The 24003-nt window shown below is 40.7% G+C and overlaps 1 protein-coding gene and 1 long non-coding RNA gene across 4 annotated transcripts in view; one reads left to right on the top strand and one right to left on the bottom strand.

The window, feature by feature from the left end:
• Positions 1–11648: 11648 nt before the first annotated feature.
• Positions 11649–24003, bottom strand: part of sec24b (SEC24 homolog B, COPII coat complex component) — a 40585-nt gene continuing 28230 nt past the window's right edge. For all 3 annotated transcript variants that reach the window (XM_017709747.2, XM_017709749.2, XM_017709750.2), the window contains 13 exons: positions 23884–24002; positions 22694–22749; positions 21623–21829; positions 21210–21333; positions 20840–20998; positions 19884–20057; positions 19370–19480; positions 17877–18052; positions 17388–17525; positions 14909–15013; positions 14578–14670; positions 13733–13836; positions 11649–12770 (listed from right to left, as the gene is read on the bottom strand). In XM_017709747.2, coding sequence (XP_017565236.1) covers positions 12656–12770; positions 13733–13836; positions 14578–14670; positions 14909–15013; positions 17388–17525; positions 17877–18052; positions 19370–19480; positions 19884–20057; positions 20840–20998; positions 21210–21333; positions 21623–21829; positions 22694–22749; positions 23884–24002 — 1681 coding nt within the window. In that variant the 3' untranslated portion in view covers positions 11649–12655. The remainder of the gene's footprint in view (positions 12771–13732; positions 13837–14577; positions 14671–14908; positions 15014–17387; positions 17526–17876; positions 18053–19369; positions 19481–19883; positions 20058–20839; positions 20999–21209; positions 21334–21622; positions 21830–22693; positions 22750–23883; position 24003) is intronic.
• On the top strand, positions 12726–16183 carry LOC119265141. Its single transcript, XR_005131423.1, has 3 exons — positions 12726–12881; positions 13905–14550; positions 15407–16183. It is a non-coding gene; the product is annotated as an uncharacterized LOC119265141 (long non-coding RNA).

Below are 24003 nucleotides of genomic sequence, written 5' to 3'. Positions count from 1 at the left end.
CAATTTCCCACACACACACACACTCCAAAATCTTGTGGAAAACCTTTCCGGAACAGGGAAGGCTCTTGGAACTGCAGCTGCAAGGAGAGGGACCAGGATCTAGATCTATCTAAAGATCCAACCCCCGTCATGTCTCTCTGATGCTTATTAAAGCCTATGATTTTGGAATGGAACATCCAACAAGCTCATATACACCGATCAGGCATAACATTATTACCACCTCCTTGTTTCTGTGCTGATTGTCCATTTTATCAGCTCCACTTACTATATAGCTGCACTTTGTAGTTCTACAGTTACAGACTGTAGTCCATCTGTTTCTTTGATACTTTGTTAGCCCCCTTTTACCATGTTAATTCAGTGGTCAGGACCCCCATGGACCCTCACATAGCAGGTACTATTTGGGTGGTGGATCATTCTCAGCACTGAAGTAACACTGACGTGGTGGTGGTGGTATGTTGTGCTGGTCTGAATGGATCAAACACAGCAGTGCTGCTGGAAGTTTTAAACAATGCCCATTCACTGTCCACTCTATTAGACACTCCTACCTTGTCAGTCCACCAGTAACTGCTGCACAGTTTGTGTTGGTCATCCTCTAATCCTTCATCAGTGGTCACAGGATGCTGCCCACAGGACACTGTTGGTTGGATATTTTTGGTTAGTGGACTATTCTCAGTCCAGCAATGACACTGAGGCATTTAAAACTTCCATCAGCGCTGCTGTGTCTGATCCACTTGTACCAGCACAACACATACTAACACACCACCACCACATCAGTGTTACTCCAGTGCTGAGAATGATCCACCACCCAGTACCTGCTCTGTGAGGGTCCTGGGGGGTCCTGACCACTGAAGAACAGGGTAAAATGGGGCTAATAAAGTATCAGAGAAACAGATGGACTACAATCTGTATACTTTTGGTCATATAGTGTAATATATATAATATATATGGTAGGTGTTTCTGATAAAATGGCCATTAAATGTAGGTGCTAGGCAGATGTACCTAATACCTTTGCACTATTGCTTCCTGGAACTGTTACAGGTACATGATCACAAGATGAGATGAACGCAAAGTCTGCAAAGGTAAAGCACAGCATTGAGCTTATCCCTACTGTGTGAATCCAGCTTACATGTTCAGCATTTGATGTGGAAAAGGAGCTTCATTGTTGACGCCACTGTTTGCGCCATAATGGTCAAAGCTGTTTAGTTTCATGTGCATGAGGAGCAAAGCTATCTTAGCTCATTTTCCTGTTAAACAATGCTTATTGTGTCCAGAGAGGAAATACGCGCACGTTCAGGCCCAGGGCAGGGATAAGAACCATCTACTGTAGATCATCCACAAAAACCTTGTTGCTCTTGTTTTGCCAGCACTGTAAGGAGAACAAACTGCTGAAAATGCCTCTTTGTAGAGTCTTTCTAAAGATCAACCCCCTGTCACGGCACTCGGATGCTTATTGACAGAATTAGAGCTGGGTTGTTATGAAACTTATGATCGTGGTAATGAGTTTGGGTTCAGTTTGAATAAGACAGAGGCAGAAACCTGACAGTTCACAGTGACAGTGATAGGAGGAGTATTAAAAAAGCTCCCTCACAAATGTTATAGCATGAAATGGTTATAAATATGTTTCCTGAGATCTGAGACATTATTTTATAAACATTTGAGAGGTTTTTGCCATCAAATGTGTTTTTTTTTTCTGAAATCTATTCCTGTTGGAGAGGTTGTTTGGTGGCTGTAAGGTGTTGGTAGACTACTACTATGGTATCCCAGCTGGTTGTTAGGGTGTTGCTAAACTGCTACTCTGGTAACCCAAGTAGTTGATAAGGTATCTCAGGGAAAACCTCGTATCTCCATTTTCAAATATTTTAAAAAGTTAATCGTTAAATGGGTTTAAAGTTTTATATTACAGAAGCCTGATGAAGACAAGCGCCAGACATAAAGAGGTGTTTAGTTTGGTAGGTGCTGTGTACATTTTTGTAAGGTTGGTTATTTGCTGCACGTTCTCCATTCTGTCTGCCTGTTACCGTCATACTGTATTAGAGGAATATGACACACGAGCTCTGTTTCATGTTCAGCGTGAATAAAGGAACAATGCATGAAAGGAACAGCTTATCTACAAAGAGTTCCTTCAAAACAACCATAACATACACGCATAGAGGGTGGAAGACATAACATCATCCAGAGAGAGAGAGAGAGAGAGAAGAAGAGAAAGAAATGTTAAAAAAAAAGAGAGAAGGATTAAAATGACAGAAAGAAGGAAGAGAGAGAGAGAGAAGAAGAAGGAAAAAGGAGAGAAAGTTAACAGGACAAAAAGAAGACAGAGAAAAGGGATATAAATGACAGAAAGAGAGGAGAGGGTGCTTAGAAAGAGAAGAACAACAACAACAGAGAGTGAAGGATTTAAAAGATAGAAAAGGGAGAGAACAAGAATAAAAATGAAAGAGAGAAGAGACATTAAAAGAGAGAGGATAGAGAAGGATAAAAACAGAAAAGGAGGAGAAATAAAAAGAAAAGGAGAGATACAAGAAAAGGGGCAGAGATGAGGAAAGAGAAGGGATAGGGAGAACAAGGAGGAGGCAGAGAGATGTAAAAGAGAGAGATAGAAAGAGAACAAGACATTGAGAGAGGGAAAGAACGACAGAGAAAGGGAGAGAGGAGATAGAAAGTGAGATATGGTGAGAGAGAGAGAGAGAGAGAGAGAGAGAGAGAGAGAGAGAGAGAGAGAAGTTTTGGGATTGCTGGAAGGAAAATGTCATGTAACTGGGCAAGAGAACATGTGACATCATCCTCATGAAAGAGATTCTGCAGTGGAAACAGCTCAGCCAGTGTTAGAGAGAGAGAGGCGGGGGGGGGGGCTGTTCAGCTGATTGGCTGCAAATATTTGGTGCAGTTAGCTGGTGATTACAAAGCCCTGAGTGGTTTTACTGCACCAACTAACAAAACCCACCAGGAATGCAGGAGAGGGTTCCCATAAAGTAAATACCTTCTGCTGAATGTGTGTGTGAGGGTGTATGTACTCCACAGGCGTGGAAACTCTCAGAATCGATGTTCTCATCACTGCTGGAGGACCATGAGCTCCGTGTACATGCTGACCCCTAAAGTACTCAAATCTCCCAGCAACAGAAACCAAATTGCAGGCCATTATTTCAGAAGCAGCGCTGGGCACAATGTGGAAAATTGCTGAACCATTTTGCTGGTGTTAAAGCAGAAAGCCTGTGATTGGGATTTTACGTTACTTCGGCAAATTGTCGTCATTCAACCTCGGGCCTACACACTTCATCTGCCAGGGCATTATGTTCACCGAACACTCACTGGTCGCTTCATTACACACACTTACCTACAATAATCAGTCAAGCGTGGTGGGTCATCAGGGTTAGTTTGGGAATACCAACATCTGGAGTTGTCGTAAAGATATTCATTCTACAGCATGAAAATGACCCAAGCACACTGCCAAGATCACAAGAAAGGTACAATCCCATTTCTAGTTTTTATCCCTACCCAGCAAGCAAGCAAGCAAAGTTTATTTATATAACGCTTTTTACAACAGGTGTTGTCACAAAGCAGCTTTACAGAACAATCAGTATTACAGAAAGAAAGAAAAAAACTCACTAAGAGGAGGAGGAAGAATCCTTGAGAGGAACCAAGACTCAGAAGGGGGGCCCATCCTCCTCTGGTCGACACCGGATAGCAAACATTGCTACTATGAAGTATTATAGAACAAAGTGGGGAGAAAAAAGAAAGCAGTGGCTAATTTGATTAGTTTATGATAATGCAGCAGCAGCAGCAACAGCGGTGGTCAAGCCGATGGCTGGTGAGCAGTGGCACCCAATCAGGGCAGAAGAGCCAACAGCATCAGATGCACAGGGTGGGCAGCTGTTCAACTCGGCAAAGAAAGGAAGACAAAGAAGTAAACAGAGTCAGTTCTGTAAAGAGTGGCTGACCACAGATTACAGTATTAACAGAGCAGCAGGGACTCCGGCAGGTCTAGATCTGACAGGGAAGACTAATTACCAAAGGCTTGACTATACAAGTAAGTTTTTTGCCTAGACTTAAAAACTGAGGCTGTGTCTGAATCCTGAACATTAACAGGAAGATTAAGCTGGAGGGCTTTGTATGAGAAGGCTCTCCCTGCTGATGTAGCTGTATTAATTCTAGGTACGAGTAGTAAGCCAGCACCTTGTGATCTAAGTAGGTAAGATGGTTCACTGAGGAGCGAGTCCGTTTAGAGCTATATAGGTCAATAATAGAATTTTATAATCACAAAATTTAACTGGTAACCAGTGTAGGGTTGATAAAACTGGGCTAATATGGTCCAAAAAACCCCTTGTTTTCGAGTGTCCCTTTGCCCCATGGAACTGAGTTACAATGGGTAGTGGTTGAAATGAGCATTATTTCATTAACAGCTACTAGAGTGCTCTGTAGGCGACCCTGCCAGTCTGCAGTGATAGCAGAGGAGGGTAAAGTTCAGCAACCGCACTGCTGGGCTTTAGTTACATTTAGTACAGCATATACCTTCTAATTCTTTGGTAATATGAAGCGGAAGTCAGCTATTCACCAGCTTCTCTTCCGAATTTTCCCATTCCACCTTAAATATAGCAGCAGTTACATTCAGGCGCTTTAGGCATCAGAACTGCTGGACTATTTAAGGCAGAACGGAAATTTAGGTAGTTAGCTACTGAGACATTTTATGCTTGCTATGAAGAACAGCACCATAATACATCCACCCATCCATTTTCTAAGCCGCTTCTCCAGCACCATAATACATTGAAATGATATTAAACTAAGAAAATATGATGGTTATCATATTTTTAATTTAGAAAATATTCCCATTTGAGGGTTTCTTTTGGCGTTTCTGTGTTCTGTGGAGTGATGAATCATGCTTCTCCGTCTGGCAAATGGATGAGTTTGGGTTTAGCAGTTGCCAGGAGAACGGTACTTGTCTGACTGCATTGTGCAAAGTGTAAAGTTTGGTGGAGGGGGGATGATGCTGTGAGGTTGTTTTTCAGGAGTTGGGCTCGGTCCCTCAGTTCCAGTGAAATGAACTCTTAATGCTTCAGCAGACCAAAAGATTTTGGACAATTTCATGCTCCCAACTTTGTGGGAACAGTTTGGGGATGGTTCCTTTCCTGTTCCAACATGACTTCACACCAGTGCACAAAGCAAGGTCCATAAAGACGTGGATGAGCGAGTTTGGTGTGGAAGAACTTCACTGGCCTGCACAGAGTCCTGACCTCAACCCGACAGAACACCTTTGGGATGAATTAGTGTGGAGACTGCGAGCCAGGCCTTCTCGTCCAACATCAGTATCTGACCTCACAAATGCACTTCTGGAAGAACGGTCAAGAATTCCCATCAATACACTCCTAAACCTTGTGGAAAGCCTTCCCAGGAGAGTTGAAGCTGTTATAGCTGGAAAGGGTGGGCCGACATCATATTAAACCCTATGGATTAAGAATGGGATGTCACTCAATTTCTTATGTGTGTGAAGGCAGATGAGCGAATACTTTTGGCAATATAGTGTATACATATACACACACACACAGACACATTTTATTTATATATATATATATATATATATATATATATATATACACATACATACACATATACACATACATACATATATATATAAATATATAAATATAAAAAAAAATATATATATATATATATATATATATATAGACTGGAAGCTGAAATAAATAAAGGGTGGACACTGACATTTGCACTGTAATGTATACAGTGGACATTATATAAAGCCTGTGTGTGAAAGCCACTGTTTCCCAGTGTTTCCCCCTCTGTGTCCCTCCTAATCCTGGACAGGGAACAGGCTCACTAAACGTGGGATGATGAGGGCAATTTTCTCTCCTAATGGTGCGCTGCTGTGAGAGTGTTGTTTTACCCCTACAGTCCGGTTAAATGACATGGCTCGTTGAGTTAACACCTCCTCTACAGGACGTACATTTTTAATTCACTAATTGTTTTTGCACATTTTAGAGCATGACAACTAGTTTAACAGAAAAAATGAAACAAAATGCAAATTTTATTTTTCCTTCAATATATTACATTCAGTAAATAAGCAGTAATTGTGTATTAAAATGTGCAGAAGCGTCTGTTCTGTAGAGGAATGCTAACTAGTTTTCACTTCGAAAATCAATATTGTCATGTGACTAGAGGCCATCAAACTTTTGCATACCACTGTATGAGAAAGTCAGAATATATGCATGTGAAATATTAAAATTGCTCATGCCAGACACTTTTGCCCAAAACAACCCAAACAGTCCAGGTATGTGTCTTTGCAAAGCTTTTTTCATACACAGTTTTTCCCCAAAAATTCATATATAACTCCTCTCTCTCTCAACAAATAACAGGACACCCATAGACAAGAATGCTTAAAACGGAGAGCTAAGGGTTAAGTGGTAGTGGCAAGGACACTTCCACTATTATTACACACAGGGATCATATTCTGAACAGCATAAAAGGGGGCTAACAAAGTATCAGAGAAACAGATGGACTATAGTTTGTAATTGTAGAACTACAAAGTGCAGCTATATAGTAAGTGGAGCTGATAAAATGGACAAGGAGCATAGAAACAAAGAGCTGGTCATAAGAGTATGACTGATCAGTGTAAATATACTAGCAACCACCTGCAATCCCATAGCAACAGCCTAGCAACACCTCAGCAACCACCTGCGACACCATAGTAATGGCCTAGCAATGTCTTAGCAAGCACCTGGGATAACATAGCAATGGCCTAGTAACACCTTAGCAACCACCTATTATACAATAGCAGTGGATTAACAATACATTCGCAACCACCTAGGATAAAATAGCAACAGCTTAGCAACACCTTAAAAACACCTGGAATACCATTACACAGACCTGGCAATACCTTCACAACCACCTAGAATACCATAGCAACAGCCTAGCAACACTTAGCAATCACCTGAGATTTCATAGTAACAGCCTAGCAACACCTTAGCAACTGCCTGGGATAACAAAACTATGGCCTAGCAACATCTTAGCAACTACCTAGAATTCCATAGTAACAGCCTACCAACACCATAGCAACCACCTGGAATAGCAATACCTTAGCAACTATCTGGGATTTCATACCAGTGGTTTTGTAAGGCCAACTTAAAGCTCATTCACACAAACTTTCTCCTTCTAGATATTAACTATACTCTCTACAACATGCTAATGATAACTTTATTGATACTGCAGAAAAAAAATATATATAGCATAGGTAAAGGAAGACAGTGGTGGTGTAGGAGTGGTGATGTAATTGTAATAACTCTAATCTTCTTCTTTCAGCTGCTCCCTTTAGGGGTCGCCACATCGGATCATCTGCCTCCATCTTGCCTTATCCACTGCCTCCTCTACTTTTACACCAACCATCTCCATGTCCACCATCACTACATCCATAAACCTTCTCTGAGGTCTACCTCTTCTCCTTCTACCCGGCAGCTCCATCTCCAACATTCTTTGCCCAATATATCCACTATTCCTCCTCAACACATGTCCAAACCATCTCAACCTGGCCTCTCTGGCTTTATCTCCAAACTGCTCCACCTTCACTGTCCCTCTGATCTGCTCACTTCTAATCTTGTAATAACTCTGTACTAAAAACTGAATAAGTGGTATTGTGGCACTGGCATGGAAAACAGACACCGGAAAAATTGCACATATTGACAAACGCTCCTTTATTGAACAGCACAACAGGCAGGCACCCAGCCCAGTGCTACTGAATAACAGTGAGAATAGCAGGGAAGGTCGCCAATAGCCACACAACTTCACTTCATGGTGGAGACTGAACCCACAATAACACACAGCTAACACATAGACACGTCTTAGACCAACAAATAACACTAACAACCACAGCAACACGCCCTTTTAGTGGATGGGGGGGAGGTGAGCGTGGTGCAGCTTTGCCTGCCATGCCCCTTAAGCAGCTTCAGAAACAGAAAGCGTGTGGAGCTCAATGTGGTTTTCAGGGAAGCCTCAGTGGCAGAGTATTTTTAGCCTTTGCTGTGGGTAATTATTGGGTAATTAACAGAATCTCTGATCGAATAATGACCATCTGCTCAATTTCCTCTGCTCTGAGATCAGGGCAGGCCCACTAAAGTGGACTCATTTCCTGTGGCCATTGTTGCTCTATTCTTAGGAACCCTTTACACTAAGTGCAAGTGCTACTTTTTCACCCCACTGTCCACATCTGCAAAAGTCTGAGAAAAATAAGAGAAGAAAGGTCCGTGCAAATTATATTTTCTCCAAATCTTCAGTCATCCACAAACAACCACAAGGCCATAAACACGGTGTGGGTAAAAAGGTCATCTGATTTCTTAATAAAACTATTTTTACTTGTATTCAATTGAAAAGAGCACAAAGAAGTTATATTCTACCTTCAGTGATTTTTTTGTTTTTGACTATTACACAAACTTCCCAGGCTTACACTTCCTGTGTCTTTTTTTTTTAATCTTTCCACAGGTAAACAGGTGAGTAGGTAACAAGTGATGCTGTTATGATTAGGCCATGGGTTGGAGGTTAGGGAACCAGCCTTGCTACCGGAAGGTCACCAGTTTGATCCCCTGAGCCGACAGTACATGACTGAGGTGCCTTTGAGCAAGACACCTAACCCCCAGCTGCTCCTCGAGCGCTGTGGATAGGGCTGCCCACCGCTCCAGGCAGGTGTGCTCACTGCCCCGTAGTGCGTGTTCACTAGTGTGTATGTGGCGTTTCACTGCGTGGATTGGTTGGATTGCAGAGGTGAAATTTCCCCACTGTGGGACTAATAAGGGTCAATTAATCTGAACAAAAAGGAGCAATCACAAAAAGGCTCAGTCATCACTTTGCAAAATTCATAAACCAGTGGTCCAACAGTTTAGTAACAAGGTTTGTCAAAGCATGATTTCAAGGAATTTAAGGATTTCACCATAGTCCATAATGTTATTCAAATTTACATTCTGGAGATATCTCTGCATGTAAAAGTAAGGCCGAAAACCAACACTGAAAGCTCATGACCTCCAATCCCTCAGATGGGACTGCGGTAAAAACTGGCATGCTTCTGTAAGGACCTTCTCTATGGACCTAGGAATACTTGTCAGTAAACAACCACAAGGCCTAAACTGGTGGCCTGTATCAGCACTTTTGATTGATACTGAAGGGTATGCATTACAGATCAACATATGCTGCCATCTAGACAACGTCTTTTTCAGGGATGTCTCTGCTCGTTTCAGCTGAACAATACTGAGCCACATTCTACACGTTACAACAGCATGTCTTCGTAGTAGGAGAGTGTAGGTGTTAGACTGACCTACCTGCAGTCCAGACCTGTCTCCCATGAAAAAGGTATATGACAAACTTAATTAGTTGAAACAATAAATGTCTCTGTACTATTTTCGATTGAATACATGGTAAAGCTGTCTGTTTTCATTTAGACTTTTCCTACTGTCCCAACTATTTTGGATTTAGCTTATACAAACCACATTGAAATTCAAGATTCTGTAGCTGTATTACACTCTTCTGATAGAGGTGAAGACACTGATTTCATTTTCACATTGAATGTTGCTTATTAGAAGCAATAATGTCACAGATTCTGATAGAAATTCACTACGTAGCTACTTCAACACAGTGTATATGCACTGGTTTCATAGTAAACAGGCACCATGTCCAACTGTAAACAATGGTTTTGGCCTCTCCTGCCCAGTCACTGTGCTCTGTGGTGCATTCTGAGATCCTGTTTAGATAAAGGGTGGCACAGCTAGAGTGGGCTTTGGCCCAAACCAAACCATTCCTGCTTAAACACATCATTACATGATGTAAAAACACTTTTACAGTGTGCCACTTCTGGAATTTGGATTCTGGAATTCTTAGCACTCTGGAAGTCTGGTTGAGCCTGAGTGCAAACTCAATTTGATGTAAACAGCAAGACCTGACTGTAGATCTTCACATGCTGCGAGGAACACACCGTTTTTAAACTGCAACAATCTCCATCTGCAGCATCTCTAGAGCACGGCAGAGGAGCACAATCACTTTGACACGTTTGTTGTAGTAGGAAAAAGGACTTAGTAAATGGAAGCCACTGAACAGCTGCTGAATTCTGTCAGTGAACACTGATGTGAAATATGTACTTTTGACGAAGACTCACAAATTCTTAAAAGATATTTGTAAATTATGCCACAATCTTTATAATTCATTATATCAGAGATGGGACAACTTTTCCAAGTATGTCTGGTAATTCGTAAGACTGGAAAAATGTAGCCTGGCCTGTTGAATCACAATTGCCACTAAGGCGCACAGAAGGTACATAGAAACCGCATGAATCCATGGACCCAACCTGCCCACACATTGGGCCTGTTAATACCAATCAAACATTGCATGAATGCCACAGGTTATTTGAGTATTGTTGCTGTGCGCGGCCCTTCATAGTCAGTTACGCATCTTCTAACGGCTACTTCCAGCAGGATAATGCGTCATCTCAAACTGGTTTCATGAACACGTCAGTGAGTTCAGTGTTCTTCAGTAGCCTTTCATGTCACCGGATGTGAATTCAATAGAGGAATGTGGCAGAATGAGACTCACAGCATGAAAGTGCACCTGGAAAATCTACAGGGACTGCACAATGCAATTATATCAACATGTCCAGAATCTCAAAGGAATGTTTCCAACTTCTTGTGGAACTCATGTCATGAAGAATTGAGGCTGTTTTGAGAACAAAGGGAGGTCTTATCCAGTATTAGTATAGTGTTCCTTATTAAAATGCCGGGTTAGTGTATATTGTATATTTCTTGTTCTTTGTGTTTTTAACTTAGTGTGATATTTATATAGTGGTTATATTGTAACTTATAACCAGTTTCTCTGTGCATATAACAAACTTGAATCATATACATGTCATTTTTAACTACATGCATTTTTTTGAGATCCTGCTAGTGTGGATTTCCTGTCAAACGTCTTGAAGACCTGCAGATACCCTGATTACCATTCAAATTGCAAGCTAAATCACTGAGCCTATTCATTGAGAAATTGAATTATTTCATTTTTATAATCACGTTGCATGGTTAATAAGTAGTTACCATAAAAGCCCTACTATGGACATGATGATGCATGCTAACACTCTGCAACCAGTGTTTGAACAGGCTACAGACCATAACACCAAGATACTGCAAGTACCCCCCCCACCACCAGTATTTCCCTTTTTCACTCCACTACATTTCAAAGTAAAACATTCTACTTTTTACTACATTTTTTATAATAACCCAAAAAAATTAGCCAAGAAATATGAAGTACTCACCTTTCACTAAATCCCTACCCTAAATTTCGAATGTGTAGTCGTACCTTAGCAACTTGGACAAGGCCCGCACACCTCTTACAAGCTTTCAGAATGAAAGAAAATGCTGTAACGTTTTGTGGGATACATTTAAAACACATTTTTTGATATCCAAGGAGTTACATGGAAATAGTTTGAGGAATTTAAAAGAAAATTAGTTACTCCAACTTAAGCAAAAATATAAGTAGAGCACCTATACATTTTACTTCTATAATATTATAAAGATTATCTCGACTTTCATTCAAGTACTGGATTTCTGTACTTTGTCCACCATTACTTTAACAGATATTAAACTTGCCCACTTATAATGAAAATGCCACAATACACTAAAGGAGGAATAGCCTTTCATTTTATTCAATAAGCTCATCATAAATTATCGCACATAAAATATTCTTTTCCCCAGAGTTACAAAGTGGATAGCAATGTCTGCTGGCAGCCTTATTGTATTAGTTCCCCAAGAAAACGAAAGGAGCTGTTTTGAGGAGGATTATTTTAGCTTCATAAAGGGGTGGGGTGCAACAAAGGGGTGTGTGCATGTATGTGCTGGGTGGGGTGGATATTAGGGTTATGCCACTGCTCGGTCTTTTGTAGCTAGAGATGAGATACAGATGAACTAATCGCTCAGCACGCCAAAAACTATAACCACACACTCCCGATACGCATAAAAAAGGAAAAAAAAGAAAAAAGGGGAGTGGATGAAGGACGAGAGGAAAAGAAAAAGAAAACATGGGTGAGAAAGACGTGCGATGTGCGACTGGTGTGAAGAGTGTGAGGTATGGCAGTGTTGGGGGGATTGGGGGGGACGACAACAAATCACCAAAAAATAGTGTTAGTGATGGCTATGAACGCAGCGCAAGGTCTAAATAATATTCTGTCAGTGCAATTACAAATGATGAAGCAAAAAGGTGAGGTGCATTAAAAAAATGAAATAAAATAAAAGGAGCGGTCTGGATATAAATGTCGTGGTACAACAGCGGCTAAGACAGGGCTAAGCTTGGGGGATGGACTCAGAATAGCCAGGTCCAGTATGTGTGTCTATCTGCAGTCCTTATAGTCTAGAACGTCTTAACACTTTGATTCCGTCTCCTTTGACTCCTTGTTTTCTCCTCTGCATTTGTTCACAGGTTTATGTTCATTCATTGTTTTGCTTCTTTGTTTTCCTCAATGGTTCTTAACCCTCCCTCTCTGGGCGCCACAGGCTGTGATTGGCCAGTGGGAGATGGGGGGTGGGGTGTGTCTGTCACTCTGCGGTCCGATGGGACAGCCTCCTGCTGAAAGTGGATCCATCCGTGGTGCTGAAAGTAGCCATGAAACGCCAGGTTTGGCTTCTACGTGCCTCTATTTGGACATCTGCTGCTGGATGTGGAGCAAAAACTCGTAGTAGGAGAACGCGGACTCGGAGCGATCCTCCACCAAATGCTGGAAAAAACTGCTCTTAGTAGAGGAGTCATCTCTAAAGAGAGAAAGAAAACAGAGCGAGAGGATGAATCAAACATCTAGTCCATGCATGTGGGTGAATTAAGAACATAAAAGAGGGAGGGAGACAGGATGGAGGTGTTAAAGGGTTTGTACTGTCATTCTAAATAAGCACAGATTAAATCCATGAGTGTATCACTACAAAAGGGAGGAGTGGAGAAAACCACTCAAACCCCCAATGAACAATATTTATGTCTTATATGTCTTATATAATATGTCTATAATAATATGTCTTAATTTTTTTGAGAGAGAGAGAGAGAGAGCGCAAGAGAGAGAGCGAGACAGAGAGAGAGAGCGCGAGTGAGAGGAACAGAAAATAGAGAGGAGAAAAGGAAGAGAGTATATATACTGTAAATGAGATAAATATTTTTTTATTTATATATTATTATTTTAAATATTAATATTATCTGTTGTTATTTTTTTATTAATGTATTTTGTCTTATTTTATTTAGTTTGGTACTGTTACAATATGACTACTATTACTGTTTAGACTACTATCGAGAGAGAGAGAGAGAGAGAGAGAGAGCGCGAGCGAGCGAGCGAGCGAGAGAGCGAGAGAGAGAGAGAGAGAGAGAGAGAGAGAGAGAGAGAGAGAGAGAGAGAGAGAGAAAATGAATGAACAAGAAAGAAAGGAAGAAAGAGAAAATAAAAAAGGAATGAAAGAATGGAAGAAAGCAAACTAAAGAAAGAACAAAAACAGACAGAAAGAAAAAGAAGGAACTAGCAGAATGAAGGAACAAACAAAAAGAAAGAATGAAAGAACGAAAGAAAGAAAAAAATTCTAAGGAAAGAAAGAAAATGCCAAAAGGAAAAAAAAAAGAAAAGCAGGAAGTAAAAGAAGGAATTGGCAGAAAGAAAAAAAATCATAAATGAATAAAGAAAAAGAAAAAACAGCGAGAGTGAGAGAGAGAAAAAAGGACAAAGGCACTGCTGTCATACTTTAGCACATAGAAGGCGGCAGGAAAAGCTCTGGTCTCCTGCAGCCACGACACAAACGCTCTGGTTCTCGCTGAAGACGCCGTCTCCAACTCTGGAATCTCAGTCTGCTCACAAACAAACAATCACAAGCTTTTTATTTATTTTCTATACATCATCTCTCTCACTTCTGCAGATGTGGGGACACTAGCATGCTGTTGTGGGCTGAAGCTCGACTGTCCGCAGAGCCGCGCCGTGGTTGGGTGAAGTATGCTTGGTTTGGGGCGACGGAGACGGTTTTTCTAAAATATGAGTGGGTTTGGATTTTGGTTCCTGCAGCACTTTATATATAGAGACAAGAACAATACTGTCCCAGTGCTGCTCTTCCTGTCCTAAATCTCCTTTAGTCTGATGTAATGCTGCTGTACAACACTGTTAAAGGAACAATGTGAACAATGGGCCATGTTCATCAGTCATTTCAGAGTAACACTGATCTGAGTCTCATCAGTTAATGCAGCTCCAATCAGTGGCAGGGTTACTTAATGGGGAGTCACTGACTGTGTTTACATGCAAAGACACTTGCCAATCTGATTGAAGACCTTCCAATTACAGATTAAAACTGAGGTGTTTATATACTCTACTATATGCACATGCTCTACTCAACAATCTGATGGAAAATCTTTGTTTACATGCAAACTACAAGTAATCTGATCCAAAATGCTGTGTGTGTGTGTGGAGTACTACTTAAACTTTACCATGACAGTGAACATCACATGAGGTCCAGTCGGAGTGACAAGGTGGAAAGGTTCAACATGAATGTCCTATGAGTGTCACAAAACCAGGTATCTATACAAACAAACTGCACTCACCATGCTGGCAGGTATAGAAGTATAGTTAGGGCAGCCCAGGACATCCCGTATGAATGTCTCATTGCAGCACTTCCCCACCCACAGAAACATTATCTGCAGAATCAAAGGCAAAAGGAAAAGAAGTTATTCCCCCCTTAATAATCCATAATAAACTCTTCACCATCTGCAGTATAACTATGCTGTGGCGCCAAACAAACCAAGATTTCACATATTTATGGAACAGTTGACTAGTTCTGAAGAGCTATGCAGAGTAACACGAAGGTGGATAGTGGACAGAAGTATCTAGAACAGTATGACAGAGTTGTATAGAATTGTGTAGAGCTGCACTAACGCTGTCACAGTCCATGAGGAAGGCTCCCTCTCTGGTTAATTTCTCAGCTGTGAGCTGCAACATCGGTGGCTGGGGAATCACACGGTCATTCAGGTGCAGCGCCCCCTACAGGACACAAACACACACAAAGTTAGAGTAGTCAAGTTAAACACTTCTGGTCAAATGAGATGTTTTGAATTTGCAACTGAAAATTAACACATCCTCTAGGGAAACTTAAATATGGCACGTTTTTACAAATTTTGATAGATTTTACAAATCTGTTTATAAGTTGCTGAGAGTAAAACAGAAAATGTGATCTGGAGGATCGCTTTTATCAGGTAACATGGAGAGGGTCCACATCCTCTCCATGCAGGCTGTCCACCGTTGTCCCACAAGGCTCAGTGCTGGGTCCTCTTCTCTTTACACTAGCTTTCTTGATCATGCAATATCTTTTGGCTTCTCTTATCACTGTTATGCTGATGACACTCAAAGCTTTCTTTCTCACCCTCTGACACACAGGTTTCCACTCGCATCTCGGCATGTCTGTCTGACATATCTTCATGGATGGTGGCTCACCACCTCAATCCTAGCAAGACTGAGCTGATATTCATCCCAGCAACTACAGGTCCTCATCATGATCTTACCATCTCATTCGAGAACTCTCTGATTGTTCCGTCTGTAGAGGCAAGACGTCTTGGTGTGATTCTGGATGGTCAGTTATCGCTCTCGTCTCACATCGCGAATCTAACTTGTCCATGCAGATTTCTCCTGTTCAACATCCGGAGGATCGGACCCTCTCACTCGAGAGGCCGCCCAGGTGCTGCTAGTGCAGTCTCTGATCATCTCAAGACTTGACTACTGCAACTCACTCTTGGCTGGTCTTCCCATGCAGGCCATAAAAGCCTCTGCAACTCATCCAGAATGCAGCAGCACGGCTCGTCTTCAATCACAAGTTTAGCCACGTCACCTCACTGCTGCGCTCCCTTCATTGGCTTCCTGTAGCTGCACGCATCAGATTTAAAACCCTAATGCTTGCCCACAAAGCCAAAACTGGACCAGCCCCTACCTACTTGATGGCAATGGTGTAATCTCGAACTATATAGCTCAGCTTGACCCACCATCCCTCAAGGCGCATGGAAGACAAGCATCAAGACTGTACTCTGTACTGGCTCCCACTGGCTGTTCGTCTCTTGCTGTCTTCAACGTAGACTGAAGACCGTCTCTTTATACAACACTTAAATGAGCACTAAATTAAGTATTGATTGTAATGTATTGTAGTGCACTGTTCTGTGTTCAACCCGGTTCCATTTTCTCTGGGTATCAACAGTGACTTTGTTTCTAGCAGTATCTGAGCTCAGGACTGGCTTTCTCTCTAACCTATTGGTAACTAGCATATTTTCTCTAGATGGACAAAGCACTCCTTGTAAGTCGATCTGGATAAGAGCGTCTGCTAAATGCTGTAAATGTGTGCCGTAACTTCTTCTTTCAGCTGCTTCCTTTAGAGGTCGCCACAGCGGATCATCTGCCTCCATCTTGCCCTATCCATTGCCTCCTCTACTTTCACACCAACCATCTCCATGTCCACCATCACTACATCCATAAGCCTTCTCTGAGGTCTACCTCTTCTCCTTCTACCCGGCAGCTCCATCTCCAACATTCTTTGACCAATATATCCACTATTCCTCCTCAACACATGTCCAAACCATCTCAACCTGGCCTCTCTGGCTTTATCTCCAAACTGCTCCACCTTCACTGTCCCTCTGATCTGCTCATTTCTAATCTTGTCCATCCTTGTCACTCCCAACGAAAATCTCAGCATCTTCATCTCCGCCACCTCCAGCTCAGCCTCCTGTCTTTTAGACAGAGCCACGGTTTCCAAACCATACATCATAGTAGGACGCACTACTCTTGTAAACCTGTGTGCCGTAACTTCTGCACAGGCCAAATATATTTTTCTTCTCTCAGTGTGATAAATTTAGCAAATAATCAGCAGTTATGCAATAAATGTATAGAAATGTGCTCTCAGTAGAGGATGTGTTAACTTCTTTTCACTAATAAAATCAAAATGTCATTCAACCAGGGGCAGAAACATTTGCATACGACTGCTTATAATAGTACTCTGGCATATTTTGGAATTGGAGGTGGTGCAGTAAACGCATAATTCATCAGCAAGGTGTCAAACGGCTTCAATTTCAGAATTATATTAGAGTCTACTATACAGACATTGCTATTATTGTATACTTTACTGCTGCAGGCTGTAGTCTTCGTTCTCCATACACTTCAATAGTACTTTTAACTGCACACATGCAGGGCTATATCAAAACTGCACATATTGGTCTTCATGATCCAAATATTTTGGGTATTTGAAGAAAGATTTTAACCAGAAATAAATATTACTGCCCTTTTCAAACATTCAATGAATGTTTATAGTTAATCTACTTTGCCTCATCAACAATGCCAAATGTCTTGTGTGTGTCTTTTTTTGTTTGTTTGTTTTTACCTGGTCAGTCAGATTATCGATCCGGTACAGATCAGGGTGGACTATGCGCATCATCTGTTTCAGTGGCTGGCTCTTAAACTCGCACATGGAAAACACTCGCTCATCCAGGCGTGTGCTGATCCCAGTTCGAAGTGCTTTCTGTTTGAAATGCCATTATGAAATGAAATCTCATTAAAGTTTCAAAGCAAATGCCACACAACTACAGCTGAAGAATCAATAGGCAAAGAAGTAAAATTTGTTTTTAAATCAGTCACTTTACTGAAAAAGGCTCCATTGTAAAATATCACCCTGGAGAAAAAGAACAAAACTAGTGTTTTCACTGCAATGTTTAATTTGACTAACTGTTGTGATCCTGGACTGGAGATACCAGCCCATGTAATAAATGCACTACATATGGAGAAACTGAATAAAAATACTGTTTTAAAAGCACTGTGCTACTAGGTTTTTTGAACTTGTGTAGCAGTATAAGTGCATGTATAGCACCCCCACCTGTTTGAGCAGTGCCAGTACATATAGAGGGAAGAGGCGCAGGCATGCAGGGGCAATAAGACCTGCCGGCTGTAGGTTGGAGCCATTAGCACGGAATGCGTCTAAGGAATCTACCACTGCGTTCACTAGTGCGTCGCGTGCATCCGACAGACTGGAGGAGATGGAGCGGTCTACAGCTGCAGAGGAGAGAGAGAGCGCATGTAAATATTTTGGGGGCGTATACATTGTCCATCAAAGGTTTGGTGACTTTGCAATGTTCAAAAGTTTAAGTAACTACTCACACAGTACATAAAACCACTTCCAATCTCAAGTATCTCCAAACATCTTCCTCTGCATGAAAAGCAGGTTCTACCTAAATAATGATTTGACTGAAAATGTTGGATTGTATTTTGGAGGAAAAGGGAATGAATCTAATTCAGAATTCAAATAAATATTTTAGTAAATTAAGGGCACGACAGCCTGCTTTTAAAGATATCTAAAGTGATTACACACACAAAAAAAAAAAAAACTTTTAAAGGGGCTCATCTCATGCAAATGAGTTGGCCCTGTATTTTTTTTTAAATATAGAACTAAGGCTGCAACTATCAAATGGTTTTATTTTCAAGTACTCAGCTGAATACCATCTAGAATATCTGAAAATTCTATATTATTATATTTTTTGTATGACTGTATGTATTTGATAATTTTCTTGTTTATACTTTTTAATGAAACTTGAAATACTGTAAGGTAATGGAAAAACGTTACCGATAAACAACTGTCATAGCCAGTAACACAAGATGCTAAAATGCAAACATGGGAGACCTTGTTTTAGATTTTATGCAATCAAGTCACTGAAAAAACAGAGCATGATAAAGTCAGATATATAGTCTATACATCAGGTGCTGCTGGTGACTCAAGTAATGAACTGTTTTTACACAGGTGCACTGACAAAAACCGAAACGCGGGAGTGTGTGGTTTCAGAAAAACAGGAAGTAGCAGCAGTTTTCAAATGTTTATTCTGCTTTTAAATAATTGGTCAAAATTATAAAATTTTTGTTGCAGCCCTACAAAAAGAGCTTGATACTGTATGTAATTAGTGTTAAAAGGTTTAAAATTTACAGTTGCTCCTCTGTCCATATTTAGAATCTAACCTGAAAAAACTGCCTGTTTTGCATTGATTATTTTTGTGACAACATGAAAACCAATACATTTACATAGGTTTGTGCCTATGGAGCCTTTAAGAAGTGAATCAGCCTGGACAATAACAAAAACTGCCACTTCTATTTACCCCTTTATTCCTTTATTCTAAGGGATAATGAGAGTTTGAAACTGGTCATGAAATGAGTAATACGTAGGATATTGGGTCTTGAAAGTAGGAAAAAAAATAAAAAAATAAAAAATTTATTCAGTATCGGCATATGTTCAGTACTAGTATCAGAAAAGGAAAGCGGTGACATCTCCCTGATAAAAGTATCAAAGAAACTCGGAGTGTGGTGTCTTTGTAATAAACTCACCCATGTTGGCGAGTAGGCAGGTGATGGCTTGAACGTCAGCTCCCGCAAACACATCGCTGAGCTGGCTCACCACTGGCAGACACAGAGTGTGCACTCTGATTCGCCGTTTACCTGTCAGTCAAACAAACATGCCAATCAGAATAATGCAGACTTGGGGCATTTCTGAATTAAAAAAAAAAAGAAAAAAAAGAAAAGATATATATATATATATATATATATATATATATATATATATATATATATATATATATATATAAAAATGCCATTCTGCTCATCAAAACAGCTCAACAATGGCTACTTCAGTAAACTAGACTGGAGCTAGAAGAATTCTAGCCATTCACTAACAACACCATAAATTAAAGTCAGAGCTATCAGAGCTAGCTGGCAAGATATCAGTATAAATACTTCTTGCTTACTGATTTTGCACTAATAGTTAATAATAATTAAGAAGTATCCATACAGAATGATTTACAAATTCACTTTTTTTTTATCCATGTGCACACAGCACACATACCTTTGCTGGATGTATAGAGAAGAGCAGCCTGGAAGCATGCTAGAGTTGTATCAGCTAAACTTTCGTCTATGGACATCTGCACAGCGAAGCCAGAATCCGGGTTCACATTTGCCAGAGACAGCAAATCAGTGGAGCGCACAAAGAAGTTGCCATGGAACGTGTGTATTGACAACCCTGTCAGTCAATCAGAGAAAGAAAGATTTTACAAAGGTTGGCTGTAAAAGCAAAAGCTTGTCATGAAACATGTTCATGAATAGTTTTTCCAATTGCTTTTTTAAAAGCATTTTTTATTGCCTTATTATTGCCTTTTATTGCCTTTTTTATTGCCTTATCTGTCTTATAATGCAAGGGAATTTGTTTGTTATTTAGGCTGAAGTTTGGCCTAACAATCTAAAACCTTCAGTCACAAAAAGGTAGCTTTGATTTCCTGGTGACTACCACCTCAGCCATGTGAGCAGGCAAGGGGTTTACTACCTTTTCCCTTTACATATAATGCAACTAGTCAGACTGGCTCTGCTACCACTCACAATGGGTGGCAGTTGGTGAGATTAAGAACACAAACGTACATCGCATTGGTGATGTCCCAATTAAAGCAACAGTTTGTTGAACAGCTAGAAACAAAAAAATGAAATCTTAAAGCCTATATATTGTCAGTGCTTTAGTCCACGGACCAAAGCACTGAGAATATTTAGGCTTTAAGATTTCATTTTGTGTTTCTAGCTGTTCAACATACTTTTGCTCATTTTTTAAAAGAAACCACATAAGCAAGTCTATTTAAGATTACCTGATGGCATGACATGGTACAAGGCAAGAGTGTGAAGATTTAGACAAGCAGCTTGCAGGATGATAACTGGCTGGACATGAGTTTCTGGTTAGCTGCTCCTTGTAAATTTATTCCTTTGCATCCTTGCCACTTGTGAATAAAACATGGCAGACTGACCCAACATTCTTCCTACCTTTGGTGCATCTGATCCTCATGACAGCCTCAAAGCCGATCTTCCTGGTGAGGTAGCGCTGCAGGTCCTTCTGCAGCTTCACACTCTGAGCTGGGTTATGGATGTGGTGGAAAGCTGGGTAGTAGAAGACACTGCCAGCTGAATACTTCGACATACACGCTACAGGAGAGAGAACAGTTATGGTTATGTTTCATTCATTGAGTATTTTGTCTATCACTTTACTAATCTGCTTACTCCATTAATGGAATAAGTACTTAAAATGTTATTAAATGTGTGTATATAGTTGGTGCATGTGTAAAATAGAAGTCAAATCTGTGGACTGGAAACTCAGTAAGAACAGGCATGTGTCTGTATGGAGGCGTATGTATACCTAAAGAAGCCAGATCTGAGTACTGTGAGCTCAGTAGGAACAGGTCAACCCCTATCTGTTGCCCAGAACAGTCCAGAGCCAGCTTTTTATAGAAATCTGTAGCAGGACCAAGGTGCTGCACACCCTACACATTACAAAGACATACAAAACATCAGAAATGGTTCACAGTCGCATGCAAAACGTTATTTTCTAAGTGAGGATAAATTAAGACATCTTGCCCAGTTCCACTAATTTTTAGTGCACAGTTGTTGTTTATTTGCTGAATTTCACTGTGCAAAAGTTATGGGATATCTTACATGTTATTTTTCCAATATGCTGAACTAACCGTCAGTCCTACAGCAGCCCAGTATCAAGTAATTGTACTAGCAAACATAGTTTGTGTCATTTTTTGTGTGTTGGTGTAATGTATATACCTTGGTGCTGGACCTCTGGTTGGGGTCCTCTCGTGACTGTAGCAGTCCTGCTCCAATGGTGGGTAACTGGGTCTGGAACACAGACACGCGCCCCCCGGTGGCCGACATCAGCTTATATGCTGCCTGCAGCGCCGGCCCCAGTGCACTGTGGGTTTCCCGCGTGTGTGTAAACATCCCTGGCAATGCATTCAACAGGTCCTTCACCAACTACAGACAAACACACACACAGAGGTAAGAGTGGTCAGTGAAATGTGTAGAAAAATGTTAGTATCACTGATTTAAAACCATATTGAATAACACACAATTAGGAATATGCATTCTAATTTTGATATTCAAGTAAACGGAACAGTTAACAATGTAAGAGTGCTGATCTAGGACCAATTCCTGTCAGTAAAGCAATAGTAAATAAAAAAGAAATCTGATTCCAGATCAGTACCCCTACTCTGAGGGCCAATGATTGGTCATCCAGTTTACCACATGGAAGGAAAAAGCAACAAAAAGAGGAAAAATGGACTCCAGCCAAAATTAGTGCAGGGCTGAAGGCCTTTTTTATTTTTTTTTAAAAGATTCTTCTATACGTCTATACACATCTTCTATTACTTTGTCAGAGACAACAGTTTTAGCTGTTTGTGGACCTAGCTAACGTGACCTGGCCTAGTTAATGAAAATGCTGCACCCGAGCTGGCTGCATGCTGCCCGCCTCTTCACGTGCTCACAGTTAGGTACCCCTGTTTCATGGTGGCAAAGTATACTTACTGGCAAAACTGTAATATTTTATAATCATATTAAAATCTGTGTTTCCCTCAATTGTTTTCCCTGTGTTCCCATGATGAAACAATTGCTAAAAGTGATTTTAGTACTAGAATACTCCTTGAACAGTTAATCAAGTACTTGAGAACCCATGCACATCCCTATTCACTACTCAAAAAGACAGTATAACTAGATAGATTTTCAAAGCACACTGCCTGAAAGGTAACGCAACTATAAGCCATTAAAGGCCACATGAAACAAAGAGGTGGATGCTTTTCACTCATTTCCTCACACACAAAGAAAAAAAATCATTTTCTGTACCTCCTGGCTCTCTTTCAGATTCACCAGCAGACTGTCAGGTGTTGGAATGAACACATCTACAAAACACATTGATTATTCATTCATCAGAAAGTAATTTAACATTTTTTAAAACACTGGCTCTCAAACTGGTCCTCAGAGACCTCCAGACGTTCCACATGCATGCGTGTCCTTATTTGTTGGGCCCAAAAATGTAGACCTTCTGGAGATGCATGAAGAACTACGGAAGCCCTAAAGGGCCATGAATCTTTTTTTACATTATCATTTTTTTCCCCTGTGATATTTGTTATCGTGACATAATGGCTGTAACATTAGATAACATTAGTTATGCAGTGATAATGGCATAAATATCTCCAGAAAACAACATTGATTGTGTCATGATAACTCAAGATCTTGATGAAACAAATGAAATAACTCATTATTACCCGAAAAAATCCAAATCCAAACACACACACACACACACACACACACACACACACACACTCTCTATTTTACTTGGGTCGTGGGGGTAGCTGGATTATATCTCAGCGGTCATAGGTTGCTGCACCCTGGACAGGTCGCCAATCCATCGCAAGACAGACAGACAGACAGACAGACAGACATGCACATTCATTCACACCTAGGGGCAATTTAGCATGCTCAATTGGCCTGATCTCATGTCTTTGGACTGTGGGAGTATCTGGAGGAAACATACACAGGCACTGGGAGAACATGCAAACAACACACAAAGGACCTTGGCTGCCCGGCCGGGAATCGAACCCAGGCCCTTCTTGCTGTGAGGTGACATTGCTACCCAAATAAATAAACAAATAAATAAATAAAATAAAAAACACATGCTGCTGTAAAATATGCTACACTTAACCACATTACAAATACATTTCAAAATGGCAATACAAAACTTGCTTCTTCATCACAACGAAATTACACTTGTGACCTTCAAATTCAGGAGCACTTACACCCCTTGATGCTGACCCTAACTTACAACCTATGCCATTTCCGATTCACTGTAAGCTCATACTGACAGGTTCATTTATTCTTCGCTGGTTAGCGCACTCAAAATTTATTAATTTAATTCCAGTAAACTTAAAACCACTTAGTGCTGATCCTTACCAAATTTCAATTAATCCTTACTTACTTCCAGTTAAACATTCATTTTGACTTGTCAGTGGGGTACATAAGAGCAAAATCATTACCGTTGATATCTGAGACTACCAGCATCTGGGGCTGGGACAGTCCTTCCTGCAGGTTATAGAAGTGGATGGTGCTGTCAAAAGTCAAAAATCCAACGCGAGTTCGAGCATCTCCAGGCAACC

This window comes from Pygocentrus nattereri, chromosome 14, assembly GCF_015220715.1.
Source record: "Pygocentrus nattereri isolate fPygNat1 chromosome 14, fPygNat1.pri, whole genome shotgun sequence".
Classification (NCBI taxonomy): Eukaryota; Metazoa; Chordata; class Actinopteri; order Characiformes; family Serrasalmidae; genus Pygocentrus; species Pygocentrus nattereri.
This window is presented reverse-complemented; position numbering and strand designations above follow the sequence as displayed.